The following is a 21,084-nucleotide window of genomic DNA, read 5'->3' on the forward strand; positions in this document are numbered from 1 at the left end:
ACTTCTGGTGGCATGTCTTGTGGGGTATGCATGGGTGTTCGAGCTGTGTGCCAGTAGTTCAAACAGACAGCTCGGTGCATTCAACATGTCATAACCTCTCACAAATACAAGTAGTGATGAAGTCAATCTCTCCTCTACTTTGAGCCAGGAGAGATTGACATGCATATTATTAATATTAGCTCTCTGTGTACATCCAAGGGCCAGCCGTGCTGCCCTGTACTGAGCCAATTGCAATTTTCCTAAGTCCCTCTTTGTGGCACCTGACCACACAGTCCAGGTGTGACAAAACTAGGGCCTGTAGGACCTGCCTTGTTGATAGTGCTATTAAGAAGGCAGGGATAGACTTCTCCCCATCTTAGCTACTGTTGTATCAATATGTTTCGACCATGACAGTTTACAATCCAGGGTTACTCCAAGCAGTTTAGTCACCTCATCTTACTCAATTTCCACATTATTCATGACAATATTTAGCTGAGGTTTAAGGTTTGTGTGGTGCAGGGGTAATGATAAAAATCGAAGCCTTCCATATGGAGTAGTATCTTGGGCAGGGTTGGATGATTCATAGGGGCTGTATGGGCATGTTGGCTGCTAAAACTGTCAGGGCTTTCATTAACAGACACGTTTCATGGTTACATCAGTGGCTTCTCCATAAGAGAGAGGGGACAGATCTGAGGTGGGTAGGCTGGCTAGAGTGCAATGGGAGGAGGGATATCATTTATTTGAGATGCTTGGGGAAAACACAGACATTGTAATAAAGGACTCTACTAACATGTGGATAGATAACACTCAAAGAAAGTTCAGCATGATAGTTCTCTCTATTTGCAGGAATCAGTGATATTGGCTGCAAGTTACCCATGAAGTTCAGTGAAAAGTATGTTGGCAAAGAGCAAAGCTTAGTTTATTGTGACCTTTCCTTTCAATCCCATGATCAAATACGCCTCTGTAGCTAACACTAGCTGCCCAGGTGAGGTGAGGTCTCTGTGTGCTGAGTCACTCACTTTGGCATCGTTTTCAGGTGGTTCTCTCGCAGTTCCAGGATCCGTAACTTGGAAAGTCTGAAAAGTAGAGGATGTCAAAAACACACGCATCCACAATACAGAAAACAGATTTTTCCATCTCAGTATTAATACACGTTAATGCTATGCATAGGACAGTAAAGTATTGGAGAAAAAAAACATGACACCCCAACCTTAAATTCCATTACACTGAGCCCAAGAGTAATACCACTGCTGTTTTGATAAATCCTGACTTTTTCTCCATTCATCATCAATCCAGATAGGAGATGCTGCTAAGTGACAGATCGAAATTGACTGGGGGGGAGGGGTGGTCCAAAATAGGGGAGGGTTGTAAAACAATTTGTTTGCTTTGGGGAGGGTTGTGTATTTTTTGGGGAGTGGCATAGGGTAGGGTAGTACGTTTTTTCCCTGGTTTACATTATCTCCTCTGCTCGTATTTTCCCTATAAACAACGGCTCGACTTACTTTTGATATTACCCTAATAAAGTTTAGAAATGTTTCTTATGGTTTAGTATGGTGTAGCTATTATTAAGCTTTAGCTACTGCAGGCCTATGATATGAAGGTAGTTTGCCCCGGTGCTCCAACTGACTCTGACAGTTGAACTGTTTCAGATCTACCAAAGTTTCTCCTATAATCTAACAATATAATGCTTATCTTAATTACCCTCATTGTGTAAGTCTATATCTGTATAGCAGTAGCCATCTGACAAAGAAATGCATGTTTGATGCAAGCAATAAAATTAGATTTAAAAAACAGATACAAATACACCGTCTGGAACAGCGGGGACTGTGAAGCAACACAAACATAGGCACAGACACAAGCATACACACAAATGAAAATATATGCACTATACACACACGTACACATGGATTTTGTATTGTAGATATGTGGTAGTGGTGGAGTAGGGGCCTGACGGCACACAGTGTGCGGTGGAATCTGTGAATGTTTTGTAATGTTTTAAAAATTGTAAAACTGCCTTAATTTTGCTGGACCCCAGGAAGAGTAGCTGCTGCCTTGGAAGCAGCTAATAGGGATCCATAATAAATACAAATGTCGATGTCGTAGCATGCCACCGGCATATCTATCTCTCTGGGGTTAGGCCTAAGCTTCACTTCCTTTTATATATGTTTGTGCTGTGTGGGACTATCATTTGTTTTTCAACAGGACAATGACCCAACACACCTCCAGGCTCGGACTCCCAAGTGGTGCAGCGGTCTAAGGTACTGCATATAAGTGCTAGAGACGTCACTAGCACTGATTCCGGGCTGTATCACAACAGGCCGTGATTGGGATTCCCATAGGGCGGAGTCCCATAGGGATTGGCTGTGTAAGGGTTATTTGATCAAGTAGGAGAGTGATGGTGCTGCATCAGATGACCTGGCCTCAACAATCACCAGACCTCAACCCAATTGAGATGGTGAGTTGGACGCAAGAGTGCAGGGAAAGCAGCCAACAAGTGCTCAGAATATGCGGGAACTCCAAGAATGTTGGAAAAGCATTCCAGGTGAAGCTGGTTGAGAGAATGCCAAGAGTGTGCAAAGCTGTCATCAAGGCAAAGAGTGGATACTTTGAAAAATCTCAAATCTCAAATATATTTTGATTTGTTTAACACTTTTTTGGTTACTACATGATTCCATGTGTGTTATTTCATAGTTTTGAAAATTGTAAAAATTAAGAAAAATCATTGAATGAGCAGGTGTGTTTGGACACACCTGCTCGCTATATATATATAACATGTGGTGTAAAGCAAGTCATTTTTGGGGGTATCTTTATTTGACTATTTATATATATTGTCACGTTCCTGACCTGTTTTCTGGTGTTTTTTATGTGTGTGATGGTCAGGGCGTGAGTTTTGGGTGGGCAGTCTATGTTTTCCGTTTCTATGTTGGTTTTGGGTTGCCTGGTATGGCTCTTGATTAGAGGCAGGTGTTTTGCGTTTTCCTCTAATTGAGAGTCATATTAAGGTAGGGTGTTCTCACTGTTTGTTTGTGGGTGATTGTTCCTGTGTCTGTGTAATCCACATGGGACTGTTTCGTTTGTTCGTTCGTTTTAGGTAGTCTGTTCCTGTTCTTGCGTCCTTCGTCTATATGTAAGTTCGGTTGTTTCAGGTCTGTTGCCTTCGTTTATTGTTTTGTAGTTTGTTCTAGTGTTTTGTCAGTGTTTCGTCTGTTTTGAAATAAATAGTTATGTATTCATCACCCGCTGCGCCTTGGTCCGTTCATACACCACCAGACGAACGTTACATATATTTTACTTTTACTTCACTACATTCCTTAAGAAAATAATGTACTTTTTACTGACACCCAATGCTTATCATGACAGGAAAATTGTCAAATTCAAACACTTATCAAGAGATCATCCCTGCTCATCCCTACTGCCTCTGATCTGGAGGACTCACTAAAGGACTAACTCACGTAAATGATGTATGCATGTTGTAGTGCGCCCCTGGCTATCCATAAACAGATAAAAAATTGTGGCGTCTGGTTTGCTTAATATAAGGAATTTTAAATGATTTATGCTTCTACTTTTACTTATGATTCTGAAGTATATTTTTGCAATTACATTTACTTTTGATACCTAAGTATAATTAAAAGCAAATACTTTTAGACTTTTGCTCAAGTAGTATTTTACTGGGTGAATTTCACTTTTACATTTTCTATTAAGGTATCTTTACTTTTACTCAAGTATGACAATTGGTCACTTTTTCTACCCCTGTGTGTATATACTGTATATATATGCCCTGATGCATTTCGTGCTGATCTCTGACAGCTGAACCGCGGGGTGGACAATTATTGTTTTAGGAAAGTAAATGTGGCTCATTTGGCCAACATCCCTCGTTTATTGATGGCGCTGGCTGAGCTAGGTTGGATCTGAATGTATATCGATGTCCAGAAAATGTCTTAAATGTCAGGTAAATTAAAATATTCCCTGTCATGTTATCTGGTGGCAAACTCTGAAATGGCATATTGTTTTTATGAAGATTTTAGAATATTCACATTAAAATCTGTCACCAATTGGATGGAAACCTAGCTATAAACACCTTAAAGACTCTGGCAAGAGTCCAGTGTACCTTTGATTATGCCTGCACATCATGGTTCACCAGCAGCCCCAAACATCTAAAGAATAAGCTACCAGCCAAAAAAGCTTGTAAGAATTGTACTTAAACTTGCCCCTCATACTCATCTGGAGGTTGAGAATGTTTTCGTCTCTGTCTCTGTAATGTGTCTGTATATATTTCATTGTATTTGTATTTATGTAAAAAATATGGAACACAATGGAAATAAATCACAGATCAATCAATAATTCAATCCAAACTGTGCAGCAGGCGCTTGGTGAATGGAAAAAGACATCTGTTGCAAAACACCAAAAAGTTTAATGACACTCAGAGATTGTCAAGCAAAGCCTTCGATATTGGGTATCGAAATGTTGAAAATCTGATTTTCCCCCAGCTGATCACTGTCTGCAGACGGCTCTGATCGTAGGTTAATGAAACAGGCAGGGAGAGAGAGTCTGTGGTGGTCGGTGAACCCTCAACCTTCTGACCCGTAGCCCTGCGTGGCATCGACTGGGCCACAAAAGCAAGCTGAAGTGGCAAAGTCGATATCCACGTTCATAAACACATGGTCGCTACAGTTATTGTTATTTGTGGTCATAAATATTATTTTGAGTTCATTCGATGAAGAGGTAGGGTGTTCAATTAAGGGTCATGTGAAAATATGTATAACTTTGGGGAGGGGGGTGCATTTTTTTTTTAGGACACCTTGAGTTGGACGGCCCCTCGCCCCCAGTACATTTAGATCTGTCCCTAAACCATTGCTTTATTCATGCAAGCCCCAGGCAAGTGACGTTTACCAGGCGTTGTGTGCAGAGAATGAAGAACAGTCTGTTTGAACCCACCCAGACATACTGGTAACTGAATAAAAGCTCCTATCCAATCCATATCCATACACAGAGGGCCTCTCCTTCTGCAACTGAGGGCCCTAGGCCCCACAACACCAGAACATGGGAGGCTATAGGCTGAACTCACCTCCCAAAGTTGGCGGGGAGGTATTCCAGAAAGGCATCGTTTAAGAAGAGCTGTGTCAGGTTGAGGAGCTGGGTGAAGCCCTCTGGGAGCCTACAGTGGAGAGATGGGCAATGAGAGACGGAAAGAAAGAGAGAGAAAGAATCCCTGTCCAGATGTCATCACAGTACAGTACCCCTTGGATATAAAAAATTACACAGCACGGAATAAGTACAAAAAGAAGCTCCTCAAGGACAATCCAGAGATACTATTTGCTGACCACTACCAAGAGGGGAACGTAAGCAACTTCATTTTCCACACAGACCATCCCCTGGCATGGCACAGTGCTATAAAACCACACTACCCCTATCTCAAGAGAGAGGGTATTGGCCCAGGGTGGAAACTCAGAATACTAGACATTGAGGAAATTGAAACAACCTCTGTCAACGTGTATAACTCTGGGACAGTAATGGTGCAGGGCATCCTCATGCAGTTCCAGCAGGACTTTTACGGGATCAAAGAGAGAGCACAGCAGGAAAAGCTCTCTCTCGGTGACGACTCGCCCATCCTGAGTGAGTCTGATCACACCTCTTCAAACTGACAGTCACCCTCCCAGCACTGAACACACCCAGGTCCCACAACTGCACTGCTCCTCCATCATTGGAATGAATAAATTCACAGAGCTGGAGAGAGACATGGAGCTCAGAGATTTAGTCCACACTATCCAGACAGAACAGACCCACAAAACAGACCACCACAACAACAGAGAAACACATGGCACAGCTAACAGCAGTGAAGGAGGAGGGAGAGAAACACATGGCACAGCAGTGAAAGAGGAGAGAGAGGCACACATAACAGCACTGGAGGAGGAGGTGAGAAAGCTAAAGTGTTACAGACACTCCCCCAGAGAAGCCAGCAAAACAGCCCACCTCAGACCCGGACCACAACCTCAACACCACAATGGGACCGACAACATAGGACCCACCAACCCAACAGACCCCACCCCCTCCTAACAGCCCCCGTCAGCTCCACCGATAGCTCTCCTGACAACCCCCACACATCCATTGAGAACACACAAAAGCCAGAAATGGTGCTCCTCATTGACTCAAATGGCAAATACATTCAAGAGAATAAACTTTTTCCCAAACACAAACTGGCTAAACTGAGGTCATCTGCCTTTGGCCTAAAGAGCAGGAACCCAGACTTCATCAAAGAAATTGGAAATACAGACAGTGTCATCCTACAAGAAACATGGTATAGACGAGACGGACCAACTGGTTGCCTTTTAGGTAACAGAGAGCTGATAGTCCCATCCACCAAACTACCAGGTGTTAAACAGGGAAGAGACTGAGGGGGTATGCTCATTTGGTATTTTTAATATTATTTATTTAACCTTTATTTAACTAGGCAAGTCAGTTAAGAACAAATTCTTATTTTCAATGAGGGCTTAGGAACAGTGGGTTAACCGCCTTGTTCAGGGGCAGTACAACAAATTTTTAATTTGTCAGCTCGGGGATTTGATCCACCAACCTTTCGGCTACTGACCCAACGCTCCAACCACTAGGCTACCTGCCGCCCAGAGCAGACCTAACCAAATCTATTTAATTAGTCAAAACAGGAACATTTTACATATGTCTAGAAATTAATAAGGAAATTATCTCAACAGAGTAAAATGTCCTCATGTGTGCTACCTATATCCCCCAATAGAATCCCCATACTTTAACAATGACAGCTTCTCCATCCTAGAGGAGGAGTTCAACCATTTCCAGGCTCAGGGACATGTACTAGTCTGTGGCGATCTAAATGCCAGAACTGGACAATAACCTGACACTCTCAGCACACAGGGGGACAAACACCTACCTGAAGGTGACAGTATTCCCTTACAAATATGCCACCCTAGACACAACTATGACAAAACAACCCCAAAAAATGGGTCACAACTCCTGCAGCTCTATCACAAGCTGGGTTTGTACATAGTCAATGGTAGGCTTTGAGGAGACTCCTATGGTAGGTACACCTACTGCTCATCCCTTGACAGTAGTACTGTAGATTACTTTATCACTATTAGCAGTTGATGTTATTCTTCAATAACACAGACCCCAAAGTAAATCAGGGGGTGAAAAATAGGTTTATTCAAATAGAACAAATCATAGTTGTTATGCTGGGAAGTAGACGATCATTCTTCCCTGTCCTCAGTGATTCTCCCCACAGAACTAAGTGACAGGATGTAGTTTTATACCCCCAATCCTAGCCTGTGGTTGACCAATTAGATAACAAGTATCCTATTTCAGGCTCAATGTATGGACAATTTGAACCAATGAGAACTTGCCACATGTAGCTATGAGTCCCGGACTGACATTCCTCCCATGTCTCTGACACATTAATCATTTAATCCCTATTACAGAAAAACAACTATTTCCACTGATCGTTAATTCCCTCTTGACCTTAAGTCCTCTGCGTTGTGTATTTATCTTAAAATATTATTACATCAGTGACCTCAAATCAGAGTCTCTCAGAGCGTTCATAGTCAGGCCATTAACACCCCTATCAGATCACAGCAAAATCAGTCTACTTAAACAGAGCAATACTCAATCATGAGGAGGCATCAAAGTCAAAATAACTGCATATTAAGAAATGCTATAGATGGAAATAAAGTAGTGTAGAAACCTACCAAAAAACAATTAGGCAACAACAAATTCAATCCCTTTTAGACAACTTCCTGGACAAAACATTTCACTGTAATAGTGAAGGTGTAAACTTGGCAGCAGAATGCCTAAACAGTATACTTGACCTTTCAGCTTCCCTATCAAATCTAAAAATGTCAAGCACAAAACCTAAGAAAATCAACAACAATGACAAATGGTTTGATGAAGAATGCAAAAACCTAAGAAAGAGATTGAGAAACCTATCCAACCAAAAACAGAGACCCAGAAGACTTGAGTCTATGCTTTCACTATGGGGAATCAATAAAACAAAACAGAAATACACAACAGAAAAAGAAGGAACAGCATGTCAGAAATACACTCAATGTAATTGAAGAATCCATAGCATCTAACCACTTCTGGGAAAATTGGAACACACTAAACAAACAACAACACAAATAGTTATCTATCCAAAACAGAGCTGTGTGGATAAACCACTTCTCCAATCTTTTTGGCACAATAACAAAGAACAAACAGCAAAAACATATACATGATCAATTACAAATCTTAGAATCAGCTACTAAAGACTACCAGAATTCACTGGATTCTCCAAGTACACTGAATGAACAACAGGACAAAATACAAACCCTTCCAACCCAAAAAGGCCTGTGGTGTTGATGGTATCATACATGAAATGATAAAATATACAGACCACAAATTCCAATTGGCTATACTTAAACTCTTTAACATCATCCTCAGCTCTGGCATCTTCCTTAATATTTGGAACCAAGGACTGACAACCCAAATCCACAAAAGTGGAGACAAAGTTGACTCCAATAACTACCATGAGATATGCGTCAACAACAACCTTGGGAAAATCCACTGCAATATCATTAGCAGGAGACTTGTACATTTCCTCAGTGAAAACAATGTACTGAACAAATGGCAAATTGGATGTTTACCAATTTACCGTACGACAGACCAGGTATTCACCCTGCACACCCTAATTGACAAACAAACTAACCAAAACAAAGGTAAAGTCTTCTCATGCTTTGTTGACTTCAAAAAAAGCTTTTGACTCAATTTTGCATGAGGGTCTGCCATACAAATTCATGGAAAGTGGTGTTGGGGGAAAACATATTACATTATCAAATCCAAGTACACATACAACAAGTGTGCAGTTAAAATTGGCAAAAAAACACACACATTTCTTTCCACAGTGCCTAGGGGGGAGACAGGGATGCTGCTTAAGCCCCATCCTCTTCAACACATATATAAACAAATTGGCAAGAGCACAAGAACAGTCTGCAGCACCCAGCCTCAACCTTCTAGAATCTGAAGTAAAATGTCTAAGGTCTACTGATGATCTGGTGCTTCTGTCCCCAACCAAGGAGGGCCTACAGCAGAACATAGATGTTCTGCACAGATTCTGTCAGACCTGGGCCCTGACAGTAAATCTCAGTAAGACAAAAAATAAGTGTTCCAACAAAGGTCCAGTTTCCAGGACCACAAATACAAATTCTTTCAAGACACCGTTGCCTTAGAGCACTTAACAAACTATACATACCTCAGCCTAAACATCAGTGCCACAGGTACTAACTTGCACAAAGCTGTGAACGATCTGAGAGACAAGGCAAGAAGGGCCTTCTATGCCATCAAAAGGAACATAAATTTGACATACCAATTAAGATCTTTCAAAAAATACTTGAATCAATTATAGAACCCATTGCCCTTTATGGTTTTTACAAAATGGGACAAACACCAAATTGAGACTGCATGCAGAATTCTTAAAAAATATCCTTAGAGTACAACGTAAAACAACAAATAATGCTTGCAGAGCATAATTAGGCCGATACCCACTAATTATCAAAATCCAGAAAAGAGACGTCAAATTCTACAACCACCTAAAAGGAAGCGATTCCCAAACCTTCCATAACAAAGCCATCACCTACAGAGATATGAATAATGAGAAGAGTCCCCTAAGCAAGCTGTTCCTGGGGCTCTGTTCACAAACACAAACAGACCCCACAGAGCCCCAGGACAGTAACACACTTAGACTCAAATAAATCACTAAATCTCTCTAAAAAGAGAGTACACAGTGGCAGAATACATGACCCCTGTGACTGACCCAAAATGAAGGAAAGCTTTGACTATGTAAAGACTCAGTGAGCATAGCCTTGCTATTGAGAAAGGTCGCTGTATGCAGACCTGGCTCTCAAGAGAAGACAGGCTATGTTCACACTGCCCACAAAATGAGGTGGAAACTGAGATGCACTTCCTAACCTGCCAAATGTATGACCATATTATAGAAACATATTTCCCTCAAATTACACAGACACACAAAGATTTTGAAAACAAATCCAATTTGATACACTCCCATATCTATTGTGTGTAATACCACAGTTTGCAATCACAGCAGCAAGATTTGTGACCCGTTGCCACAAGAAAAGGGCAACCAGTGAAGAACAAACACCATTGTAAGTACAACCCATATTTATGTTTATTTATTTACCCTTTTGTACTTGAACTATTTGCACATTGTTACAACACTGTATATAGATATAACGACAATTGAAATGTCTCTATTATTTTGGAAATAATGAGTGTAATATTTACTGTTCACTTTATATTGTTTATTTCACTTTTGTTTATCCATTTCACTTGCTTTGGCAATGTAAACATGTTCCCCATGCCAATAAAGCCCCTTGAATTGAATGAGATAGGCAGGTAGAAAGAGAATCTACGAGAACCCATTTGTTTGTCAACCTATGATTTCCCACCAACAAATGCAAAATGTATGACGTATTGCCCTTATGGTTTTCCAATGTATTTTATAGCATGAGGCACATTACGTCAAGATCTCGCAGAGAGACCTGCATTACCCTCTGTAAGGACAGGAAACTACTCAATATTTAACAAATGGCATACAGTATTTACACAATGCAGGAAAGAAATGTCTTACGTAAACAGTGATGGAATTGTTTCTATTCTTCTATGCTAATCATTTAAATTCAGACTAAAGCCTCCGATATACAAATACAACAGTCTCACATGTAGTTAAGTTGCCATGAGGTGCCAAAAAATATATATAAAAAAATGTATTTCTACAGCCAATTTGACTGAAAGCATTTTCATAGGAATATTCAGGGTTGTTTTTTATTGAGGTAATCTGTGATTGTTGCTTGGCACAAAGCAACAGACACAGCTGTTGGCAATGATAATACAGCATTACCATTGTCCCTATAGACTACAGCCATCCCATCACAATGATACACTTCTCTCTTCACTTACTTGGCAATAGGATTTACACTGGCCTCCACAACAGATAGGCATTTACAGCATTTAATGTTGTCTGGGAACTCTTGAATACCTAAAGAAGGGATGGAAACATGTTTGTCATTCATAACAAATGAACACACATTTTTAATACTCATGCCTCGCCATATTGTACATCATGCTAATATTTAGAGTAACAGTATCAGTAGAGAGTTGACAATTTAGAATATATCAGAGTAGAAACTATCAGAGAATGCGGTGGACATCACATCTCACTCGCTTACCGTTTTTACTGATGTCCAACTCCCTCAGGTTTACAAGGCTGGCTATGGTGGTTGGCAGGTTTGACAGGTCATTGTCAGGTATGCTCAGTTTACGGAGAGCCTGACAGTTAAATAGTTGCTATGGAGAGAGAGGGGCAGAACAGAAACACAAGTTATACTGGTGTTATATCAATCTCTTAGCCTGCTGAGTTGAAAAAATGTAGACTTTGTGAGATTTCATGCACTGAGTTTCAATAAGGCCAGTCTCTAATGATCCTGCTGTGCTGTTGTTAAATGTGAAACATGAGAGAAACGCTGAGGCAAAGTCCTTTTCAATGTTCTGACACGTTTCCCCTTGTTCACTGTAAGAGCAGCAACTCTCAGTTGAGTAACCTTGTAGTACAACATTAGTAGTCCACAGCTCTATATGAAGGGAGGGAGAGAGCCACATCAGTCCTCCTCAGAGAGAGAGAGAGAGAGATGGAGCATAAAGGAGGAAGGGAGAGAGAGAGAAAGATGGAGCATAGAGGGAGGGAGAGAGCCACATCAGTCCTCCTCAGAGAGAGCGAGGGAGAGAGAGATGGAGCATAGAGGGAGGGAGAGAGCCACATCAGTCCTCCTCAGAGAGAGCGAGGGAGAGAGAGAGAGAGAGAGAGAGAGATGGAGCATAGAGGGAGGGAGAGAGCCACCAGTCCTCCTCAGAGAGAGCGAGGGAGAGAGAGAGAGAGAGATGGAGCATAGAGGGAGGGAGAGAGCCACCAGTCCTCCTCAGAGAGAGCGAGGGAGAGAGAGAGAGAGAGATGGAGCATAGAGGGAGGGAGAGAGCCACATCAGTCCTCCTCAGAGAGAGCGCGAGAGAGAGCGAGAGCGAGAGCGAGAGCGAGAGCGAGAGAGATGGAGCATAAAGGAGGAAGGGAGAGAGAGAGAAAGCATAGAGGGAGGGAGGAAGGGAGGTTGAAAAGGGCGCTATGCAGAGTTAGTGTGCATGTGCATCATGCCATACGCAGTATGTTTGAGATAACAGGCTAACAATTACCATTCTAACTGTGTAACATGAATAATGAATATCAATATTTACATTAATAAATGTACAGAATTTTAACAAAGCCAGCCTATACAGTATCAACAAACGCTTCCTCCCATCTCTGTAGTCCATTCCTTTCTCCATGTAAAAGAGAGATTAGAGCAGTTGATTCCTTTCTAAATGTAGAGCAGAGACTAGAGAGGGACAAGTTCTAAGGGTCTACATCCCAAATGGAACCTTATTCCCTATATAGTCCACTACCTTTGACCAGGGCCCATAGGGAAGAGGATGCCATTTGAGAGAGCCAGGGAGACATTACAGTCCAGTAAGAACATTACTGTAACACGCCCATTATGAGAGGCCATTACTCTGTAAGAGCTATAATAGCCAGAGGGGGAGTATCTACATCAATGGAGACTGGAGAGGATCAGGAGAGCCAGCGTTGTCCAGTCTTGCCCAAGGCATCACTCTGATATACACAAGCCACACTTACATAAAAGACCACACACATGGGATCTATCAATGCCTGGTTCTTATGCAACCCTGTGAGGCGCCACACTGGCTCTGAACTCTCTTCACAAAGACCCTGAACAAACCTCGCTGAGAAACATGACTTAAAGAAGCAATAAAACTGGCCTTCTTTAGACTAGTTGAGTATCTGGAGCATCAGCATTTGTGGGTTCGATTACAGGCTCAAAATAGCCAGAAAAAAAGAACTTTCTTCTGAAACTCATCAGTCTATTCTTGTTCTGAGAAATGAAGGATATTCCATGCGAGAAATTGCCAAAAAACTGAAATCTCGTACAACGTTGTGTGCTACTCCCTTCACAGACAGCGCAAACTGGCTCTAACCAGAATAAAAAGAGGAGTGGGAGACCCCGGTGCACAACTGAGCAAGAAGACACATACATTAGAGTGTCTAGTTTGAGAAACAGATGCCTCACAAGTCCTCAACTGGCAGCTTCATTAAATAGTACCCGCAAAACACCAATCTCAACGTCAACAGTGAAGAGGTGACTCCAGGATGCTGGCCTGAGGTCACAAATGTATCTTTTGAACAGTTCTTTATTAAAATGAATGTAGTTATTTGCTACATTTGACCGTGTAAAACCTAGCAGTACTACTTATTTCTCTGAGTGAGTCAGACATATAGCGTTTTTCAAAAAAACATGATTATTTGTCTCTGAAATGAAACCATCAAGTGATAGATTTCAAACAAATACATGTCTGTCATTGAAGTGAAGAAAAAAACACTTTCATAAATTCTTAAAAAAATAAAAGTCAATGTCCACCATTTCTGAAAATATAGTCTATTGGAAAGAAACTCTTAACTTCTTATGGCTGCAGGGGCAGTATTGAGTAGCTTGGATGAAAGGTGCACAGAGGTGCCCAGAGTAAACGGCCTGCTCCTCAGTCATTGTTGCTAATATATGCATATTATTATTAGTATTGGATAGAAAACACTCTGAAGTTTCTAAAACGGTTTGAATTATGTCTGTGAGTATAACATAACTCATTTGGCAGGCAAAAACCTGAGAAGAAATCCAACCAGGAAGTGAGAAATCTGAGGTTGGTCGATTTTTAGCTCATCGCCTATTGAATGCACAGTAGGATATGGTCTGTTTGCACTTCCTACGACTTCCACTAGATGTCAACAGTCTGTAGAACCTTGAATGAAGCTTCTACTGTGATGTGGAGCCGGATGGGAGCTGTTTGAGTCAGTGGTCTGGCAGAGAGCCAGGTCCTGGTCATGCGCATTTCACATGATAGGGACCTGCGTTACATTTATTCTCTACACACAAAGGAATTCTCCAGTTGGAACGTTATTGATTATTCATAACATCCTAAAGATTGATTCTATACTTAGTTTGACAAGTTTCTTCAACCTGTAATATAACTTTTTGAAGTTTTTGTCCGACGTTCGGCTGGACCTGCACGAGCGTTTGGATTTGTGTACTAAACACGCTAACAAAAATAGCTAATTGGACATAAATGATGGACATTACCGAACAAAACAAACATTTCTTGTGGAAGTGGGAGTCCTGGGAGTGCATTCCGACGAAGATCAGCAAAGGTAAGTTAGGATTTATAGTGCGTTTTATGAGTTTTGTTGACTGCACAATTTGGCGGGTAACTGTATGGCTTCCTTTTGTGGCTGAACGCTGTTCTCAGATTATTGAATATTGTGCTTTTGCCGTAAAGCTTTTTGAAATCTGACACAGCGGTTGCATTAAGAACAAGTGTATCTTTAATTCTATGTAAAACATTATCTTTCATCAAAGTTTATGAGGAGTATTTATATTATTTGAAGTGGCTCTCTGCAATTTCTCCGGATATTTAGGAGGCATTTCTGAACATGGCGCCAATGTAAACTGAGATTTTTGGATATAAATATGAACTTAATCGAACAAAACATATATGTATTGTGTAACATGAAGTCCTATGGGTGTCATCTGATGAAGATCATCAAAGGTTAGTGATTCATTTTATCTATTTTTCTGCTTTTTGTGACTCCTGTCTTTGGCTGGAAAAATAGCTGTGTTTTTCTGTGATTTTGCGGTGACCTAACATGATCGTTTGTGGTGCTTTCGCTGTAAAGCCTATTTGAAATCAGACACTTTGGTGGGATTAACAACAAGATTAACTTTAAAATGGTATTAGATACATGTATGTTTGAGGAATTTAAATTATGAGATTTCTGTTGTTTGAATTTGGCGCCCTGCACCTTCACTGGCTGTTGTCATATCATCCCGTTAACGGGATTGCAGCCATAAGAAGTTTTAAACTCTCATTGACTGGGAGCTGTCCATGGTAACCAACCCCATTCTCTCCTGACCACATATCTTCTTTCTCCCTCTCTGAGTGTTTTTCTCTCTGCTTTATTAACAGCTCATTTACAGACAGGAAGGACATTACGCCACTCTTTGGTCTGTGGGGGTTTGGTTGGCTTGGCAACTCATTTAGACAATCAACACTGAGCGCCAAATGAAGAGAGAGAGTGCATAGAGCTGAGATAATGTTGACATCGATCATTATGCCATGCTTTGTAATATTGGGAAATGGTCTGAACTATGACTTTACAGAGTCCCTTTTATACACTTCACCCATTTCATCCCACAGCCCCAGCCCCAACCCCACAGCCCCAGCCCCGGCCCTCAGACCCAAGCCTCAGCCCCAGGTCCAAGCCCCATCAGAACCCACCTTGGGCAGCTCCTCGATCTGGTTGGCATCCAGGTAGAGCTCCTCCAGCGTGCGCTCGAAGCTGAAGATCTCCTTGGGCACCTGCTGCAGACTGCAGTGGGAGTAGTCCAGCACTGAGATGACCTCTTCCTCACCCCGGAAGCACCGGCACGGCACCAGGCGCCCAATGATCTTCCTCTTAGTCGTCATCTCCAGACACTGCACTGTAGTGGGGGAGTGGTCAGGGAGACAAAGGAGAGAGAGATAAGTGAGAGAACATAAACTAGCTGAGCGTTCCTCTGACCCACTCTGCTTTAAATAATCTCACCATTGCCTGGCCCTTGTATCTCCAGCCTCCTGATTAGGTCAGGACAGCACCGCAGAAGACGAAATAGAATTAGCCGCAGCCATGCTAAACCACACTCGTCAAACAGGGTCTTAATTGTCTCCGATAAAGTTAAGTGCAATTAGCCAACCTAAGTCAAAGCCCCCATTCACACTGTTACACAGCACAGTAATACCAGCCTACCTCACTGCCAGTACCACACACTCCTAATTCAACAATGTGAAGTATAGAGTCATTTCACACATATAAAAATGTTATATTCTGCTCTTGACAACAACTCCTATAGCTATATTTCTTGGGCAAAGGAGATTTACTGGGGAAAGTCAATGGTAGATATCAGGGCTCATACCATAGTCTCTCACTAATAAATATTGATAGACTACCTGCATATCCCCACTGGGCCAACGAACACCGTGAGGAACATGTTTGTGTGAAGACAATTTACACTAAATAATTAGCTGCTCTGCCGTCTGCTCTCAAAATGGTTTAAGAGAATGAGTTTGAATGTGAGTATGTCCTATTTCCATGTAAGGACGAGGTAAGATCTGAGTTGTATCTGAGTTTATAGTGTCTGCAAGGCCATATTCCTCTCTCTTGGAGGTTGTATGAGGGGTCTTGTAAAAAGAAGTCAATCATTCCCCCAAGATAATGACATTTCTGATTAAGTAGTGGTAAAAATGTGAATGTACCCTTGTGATAATAAAACATATTTCTATCATACTCAACCCTGTGAAGCTCATTCAATACAGCCATTGTTCAGCATCTGCTGATAACTTAGGCCCATAGTAGTCACAGCATCACAAATGCAGGGAAATCAAATTAACAAGACACTTGTTCATCCTTTTAGTTTTTCCGGTTTTATTCATTGTAAATACCACATTAAATACCAAGATACAGCAATTATCTTGTAAAGCTGTTATTGCCCCCCAAAATTGGGCTGCTCTATGTAACTACAAGTAGTCTGTGAATTACACTGTCCCTGTACAAATCAAGTGTTTACTGTAACTTCCAAAGTTGTGTATTTTGTCAGCAGGGCAGGTTGAGACCAGGGGCAGCTGGGTGATGATTCACAGCCTCCACCAGCAACTCCACAGCCAACAGGCTGGGGCCCACCACTCATCTTTCTTTTCCACCCAAACACACAACAAAAACAGACATGGCACAGGCAGAACAACCTGCTTTCCAGAAGCCACGTTCTCCATCTAATAGTCTTAGTATTGTTCTGTAGTCCCATTGTAAAGGAGACAAACAACCATGTTTCAATCGGAGTGCCTTGTAAAGAGCCTCTCTTCCAGATGCAGTAGGGCAGAGCAGAGAGATGAATGACATTTCAGCTTGGGAGAGATAAATCCTTATGGAGCTGGGCTCTCAGGAGCACATATCAGACAAGGTCACAGTGAAATCCCTCTATCATCTCCCCACTCCTACTTCCAGAAACACAGCAGCAACTGCCAGTTCCCTCTCCTGTCCTCTGCTCTTCTCAACAACACAGCATCAGAGGTCACGCCCACAGAGAGGTCAGAGAGGTGTCAGCAGCCAATCAAGACGCAGGGAAGAGGCTGTCTGAGCAGCAAATCTATTAAGCCAGGGATATAGCACAAAATACCCTTAGAAATACCCAGCAGCTTCATGTGTCTCCTAATCAGAGCCTTTGAGTGGGATCCCTGCTCTGATCTCTTTGCTATATAGCTTACAGACAGAGGGCCTCTCATAGAAGTATAATAGTGACTATATAGGGCCTCTTCACACAGATCAGACCTGCAGGACTCTAGGCTCAGCTGCCTGTGTACGTGAGAATTCCCAATGGGGCGAGAGAATCTGAAGTCAAATGTATACTGATGATCTGGTGCTTCTGTCCCAAACCAAGGAGGGCCTACAGCAGCACCTAGATCTTCCGCAAAGACTGTCAGACCTGGGCCCTGACAGTAAATCTCAGTAAGATGAAAATAATGGTGTTCCAAAAAAAAAGATCCAGTTGCCAGAAATACAAAATTCCATCTAGACACCGTTGCCCTAGAGCACACAAAAAAATTATATATACCTCAGCCAAAAATGTCAGCGCAACAGGTAAGTTCCACAAAGCTGTGAACGATCTGAGAGACAAGGCAAGAAGGGCCTTCTACGGCATTAAAAGGAACATAAAATTTGACATACCAATTAGGATCTGGCTAAAGATACTTGAATCAGTTATAAAACCCATTGCCCTTTATGGTTGTGAGGTCTGGGGTCCTCTCACCAACCAAGAATTTGCAAAATGGGACAAACATTTCTGCAAATAATATCCTCTGTGTACAACGTAAAACACCAAATAATGCATGCAGAGCAGAATTAGGCCGATACCAGCTAATTATCAAAATCCAGAAAAGAGATGTTAAATTCTACAACCACCTAAAGGAAGTGATTCCCAAACATTCCATAACAAAGCCATCACCTACAGAGAGATTATATTCTATTCAGTTCTATTCTATTCTATTCTATCCAGTCTTGCCAAGTGTCAAAGAGAAAAAGAAGAACTGATAAATAAAAGCATTAAAACTTCTCTAGGATAGGGGGCAGCATTTTCACTTTTGGATAAATAGCATGCCAAATTTCAACTTCCTTCTACTTATCCCCAGAATATAAGATATGCATATTATTAGTAGATTTGGATAGAAAACACTCTGAAGTTTCTAAAACTGTTTGAATCATGTCTGTAAGTATAACAGAACTTATGTAGCAGGCAAAACCCCGAGGACTAACCATTATTATTTTTTATTTTTTTAGGTCACTGTCTGTTCAATGAGTTTATTGGAATACTGGATTTCTAATCAACCTGTTTTCAGTTCCTACAGCTTCCACTGGATGTCACCAGTCTTTGGAAATAGGTTGAGGTTATTCCTTTGTGCAATGAAGAAGTAAGGCCACCTGGAAACAGTGTAACGTCATGTGTACTGTTTGAGAGTTGCGCAAGACTAGAAAAGTAGCGTTAGTTTGTTGATCTCCTGTTTTGAAAACTGATAGACCCGTCTTCAATTTGATTGATTATTAACGTTTACAAATACCTAAAGTTGTATTACAAAAGTAGTTTGAAATGTTTTGGCAAAGTTTAGAGGTAATCTTTGAGATATTTTGTAGTGACTTTGTGCAAATTGGAAGCTGTTTTTTTCTGGTTCAACCGCGTCAAATAAATGGACAATTTGGATATATATGGACGGAATTAATCGAACAAAAGGACCATTTGTGATATTTATGGGACATATTGGATTGCCAACAAAAGAATCTCGTCAAAGGCATGATTTATATTTTATTTCTGCGTTTTGTGTCGTGCCTGCAGTGTTGAAATATGCTACACTCTTTGTTTACTGTTGTGCTATCATCAGATAATAGCATCTTATGCTTTCGCCGAAAAGCCTTTTTGAAATCTGACATGGTGGCTGGATTCACAACGAGTGTAGCTTTAATTTGGTATCTTACATGTGTGATTTAATGAAAGTTGGATTTTATATAATTTTTTTAAATTTGGCGCTCTACATTTTCCCTGGCTATTGGCCAAGTGGGACGCTACCGTCCCACATATCCCAGAGAGGTTTTAAAGTATCTTGTGTTAATACAAGTGAGTTCTGCTTAGGGTGCTTTGGAAACCACATGACAGAGGACCAGATTCTGCAAAGGTGAGGATTGAGGACACCTGCTCAGCTCCATCTCCATCTCAGCTCTATGGGAACATCTCTGCTGGTTAGATTTAGTTTGCAAGGCAAGTCATTCCAAATGACTCTAAAGTGAGGCCTAACTCGAGTATAATACACTACATGACTAAAGGCATGTGGACACCTGCTCGTCGAACATCTCAATCCAAAATCATTAGCATTAATGTGGAGTCAGTTCTCCCTTTGCTGCTATAACAGCCTCCACTCTTCTGGGAAGGTTTTCCACTAGATGTTGGAACATTGCTGCAGGGACTTGCTTCCATTCAGCCACAAAAGCATTAGTGAGGTCGGGCACTGATGTTGGGCGATTAGGCCTGGCTCTCAGTCGGCGTTCCCAATACGTTCCAAAGGTGTTCGATGGGGTTGAGGTCAGGGCTCTGTGCAGGCCAGTCAAATTCTTCCACAATGATCTCATCAAACCATTTCTGTATGGACCTTGCTTTGTGTCGGGAGGCATTATTGTCCTGAAGGAGGAAAAGGCATTCCCAAAACTGTTGTCACAAAGTTGGAAGGACAGAATTGTCTAGAATGTTATTGTATGCAGTAGCACTAAGATTTCCCTTCACTGGAACTAAGGGGCCTAGTCCAACCATGAAAAACAGGCCCAGACCATTATTCCTCCTCCACCAAACTTTACAGTTGGCACTATGCAATGGGGGAGGTAGCGTTCTCCTGACATTCGTCCATCGGCCTTGTGCTGAAGTTGCTTCCAGAAGCAGTTTGGGACTTGGTAGTGAGTGTTGCAACCAAGGACAGACAATTTTTACGCACTACACGCTTCAGCACTCGGCGGTCCCGTTCTGTGAGGCCTACCACTTCGCAGCTGAAATTTGACCAACTGACTTGTTGGAAAGGTGGCATCCTATGACGGTGCCATGTTGAAAGTCACTGAGCTCTTCAGTGAGGCCATTCTACTGCCAATGTTTGTCTATGGAGATTGCATGGCTGTGTGCTTTATTTTATACACCTGTCAGCAACTGGTGTGGCTGAAATAGCCAAATCCACTAATTTGAAGGGGTGTCCCAATACCTTTGTATATATAGTGTATCTAGAGTCGATTGATGCACTGTCGTTCTTCCCCTGAACAAGGCAGTTAACCCAGTGTTCCTAGGCCGTCAATGAAAATAAGAATATGTTCTTAACTGACAGGCCTAGTTAAATAAATTGGATGCGTCTCAATCCCACCGCATTCGCCAATGTAGCACTTCCGCATCTGCGGTGAAAGGTGGAAGAGCTAGAGCGATGTTCGTCAGACAATGAGACATACCGAAAATCGGTCTCCTCACGAAAACATCTGTAGCATCTGAACGGTTGTAAACCAACAAAATATAGTACACGATAGTGGTCTCTGTTTTGCTCTATGACCCCCACAAGTGTCACAGGACTCGTCTGAAAGTAACCGTTAACAGTTAAAAAATTGAGGTATGAAGGTAGTTGTGTGCCTACCCAGAAAAAGGGATTAAATATGTGCAAATATATATTTTTCCTAAGCTTTCTTATATATCCTAGATATAGGCCAAACACTTCAAAACCTTGTTTATTATGATTTCTTTTTTGACTGTGCTGTCATTGATGACTGTGTTATTCAATGCGTTTCTCTGGGCTATAGTAGTAAAGGAAAAATTCAATATCTTCTTAAATATTTTG

The 21,084-nt window shown here is 41.6% G+C and overlaps 1 protein-coding gene across 22 annotated transcripts in view; it reads right to left on the reverse strand.

Annotated features, from left to right (window-relative positions):
* The window catches only part of LOC129855255 (leucine-rich repeat-containing protein 7-like), a 222,806-nt gene that overhangs the window by 65,905 nt on the left and 135,817 nt on the right, over nucleotides 1–21,084 (reverse strand). For all 22 annotated transcript variants that reach the window (XM_055922696.1, XM_055922697.1, XM_055922695.1 and 19 more), the window contains 5 exons: nucleotides 15,427–15,629; nucleotides 11,223–11,340; nucleotides 10,954–11,032; nucleotides 5,045–5,134; nucleotides 999–1,055 (listed from right to left, as the gene is read on the reverse strand). In XM_055922696.1, coding sequence (XP_055778671.1) covers nucleotides 999–1,055; nucleotides 5,045–5,134; nucleotides 10,954–11,032; nucleotides 11,223–11,340; nucleotides 15,427–15,615 — 533 coding nt within the window. In that variant the 5' untranslated portion in view covers nucleotides 15,616–15,629. The remainder of the gene's footprint in view (nucleotides 1–998; nucleotides 1,056–5,044; nucleotides 5,135–10,953; nucleotides 11,033–11,222; nucleotides 11,341–15,426; nucleotides 15,630–21,084) is intronic.

This window comes from Salvelinus fontinalis, chromosome 5 (genome assembly GCF_029448725.1).
Source record: "Salvelinus fontinalis isolate EN_2023a chromosome 5, ASM2944872v1, whole genome shotgun sequence".
NCBI lineage: Eukaryota > Metazoa > Chordata > Actinopteri > Salmoniformes > Salmonidae > Salvelinus > Salvelinus fontinalis.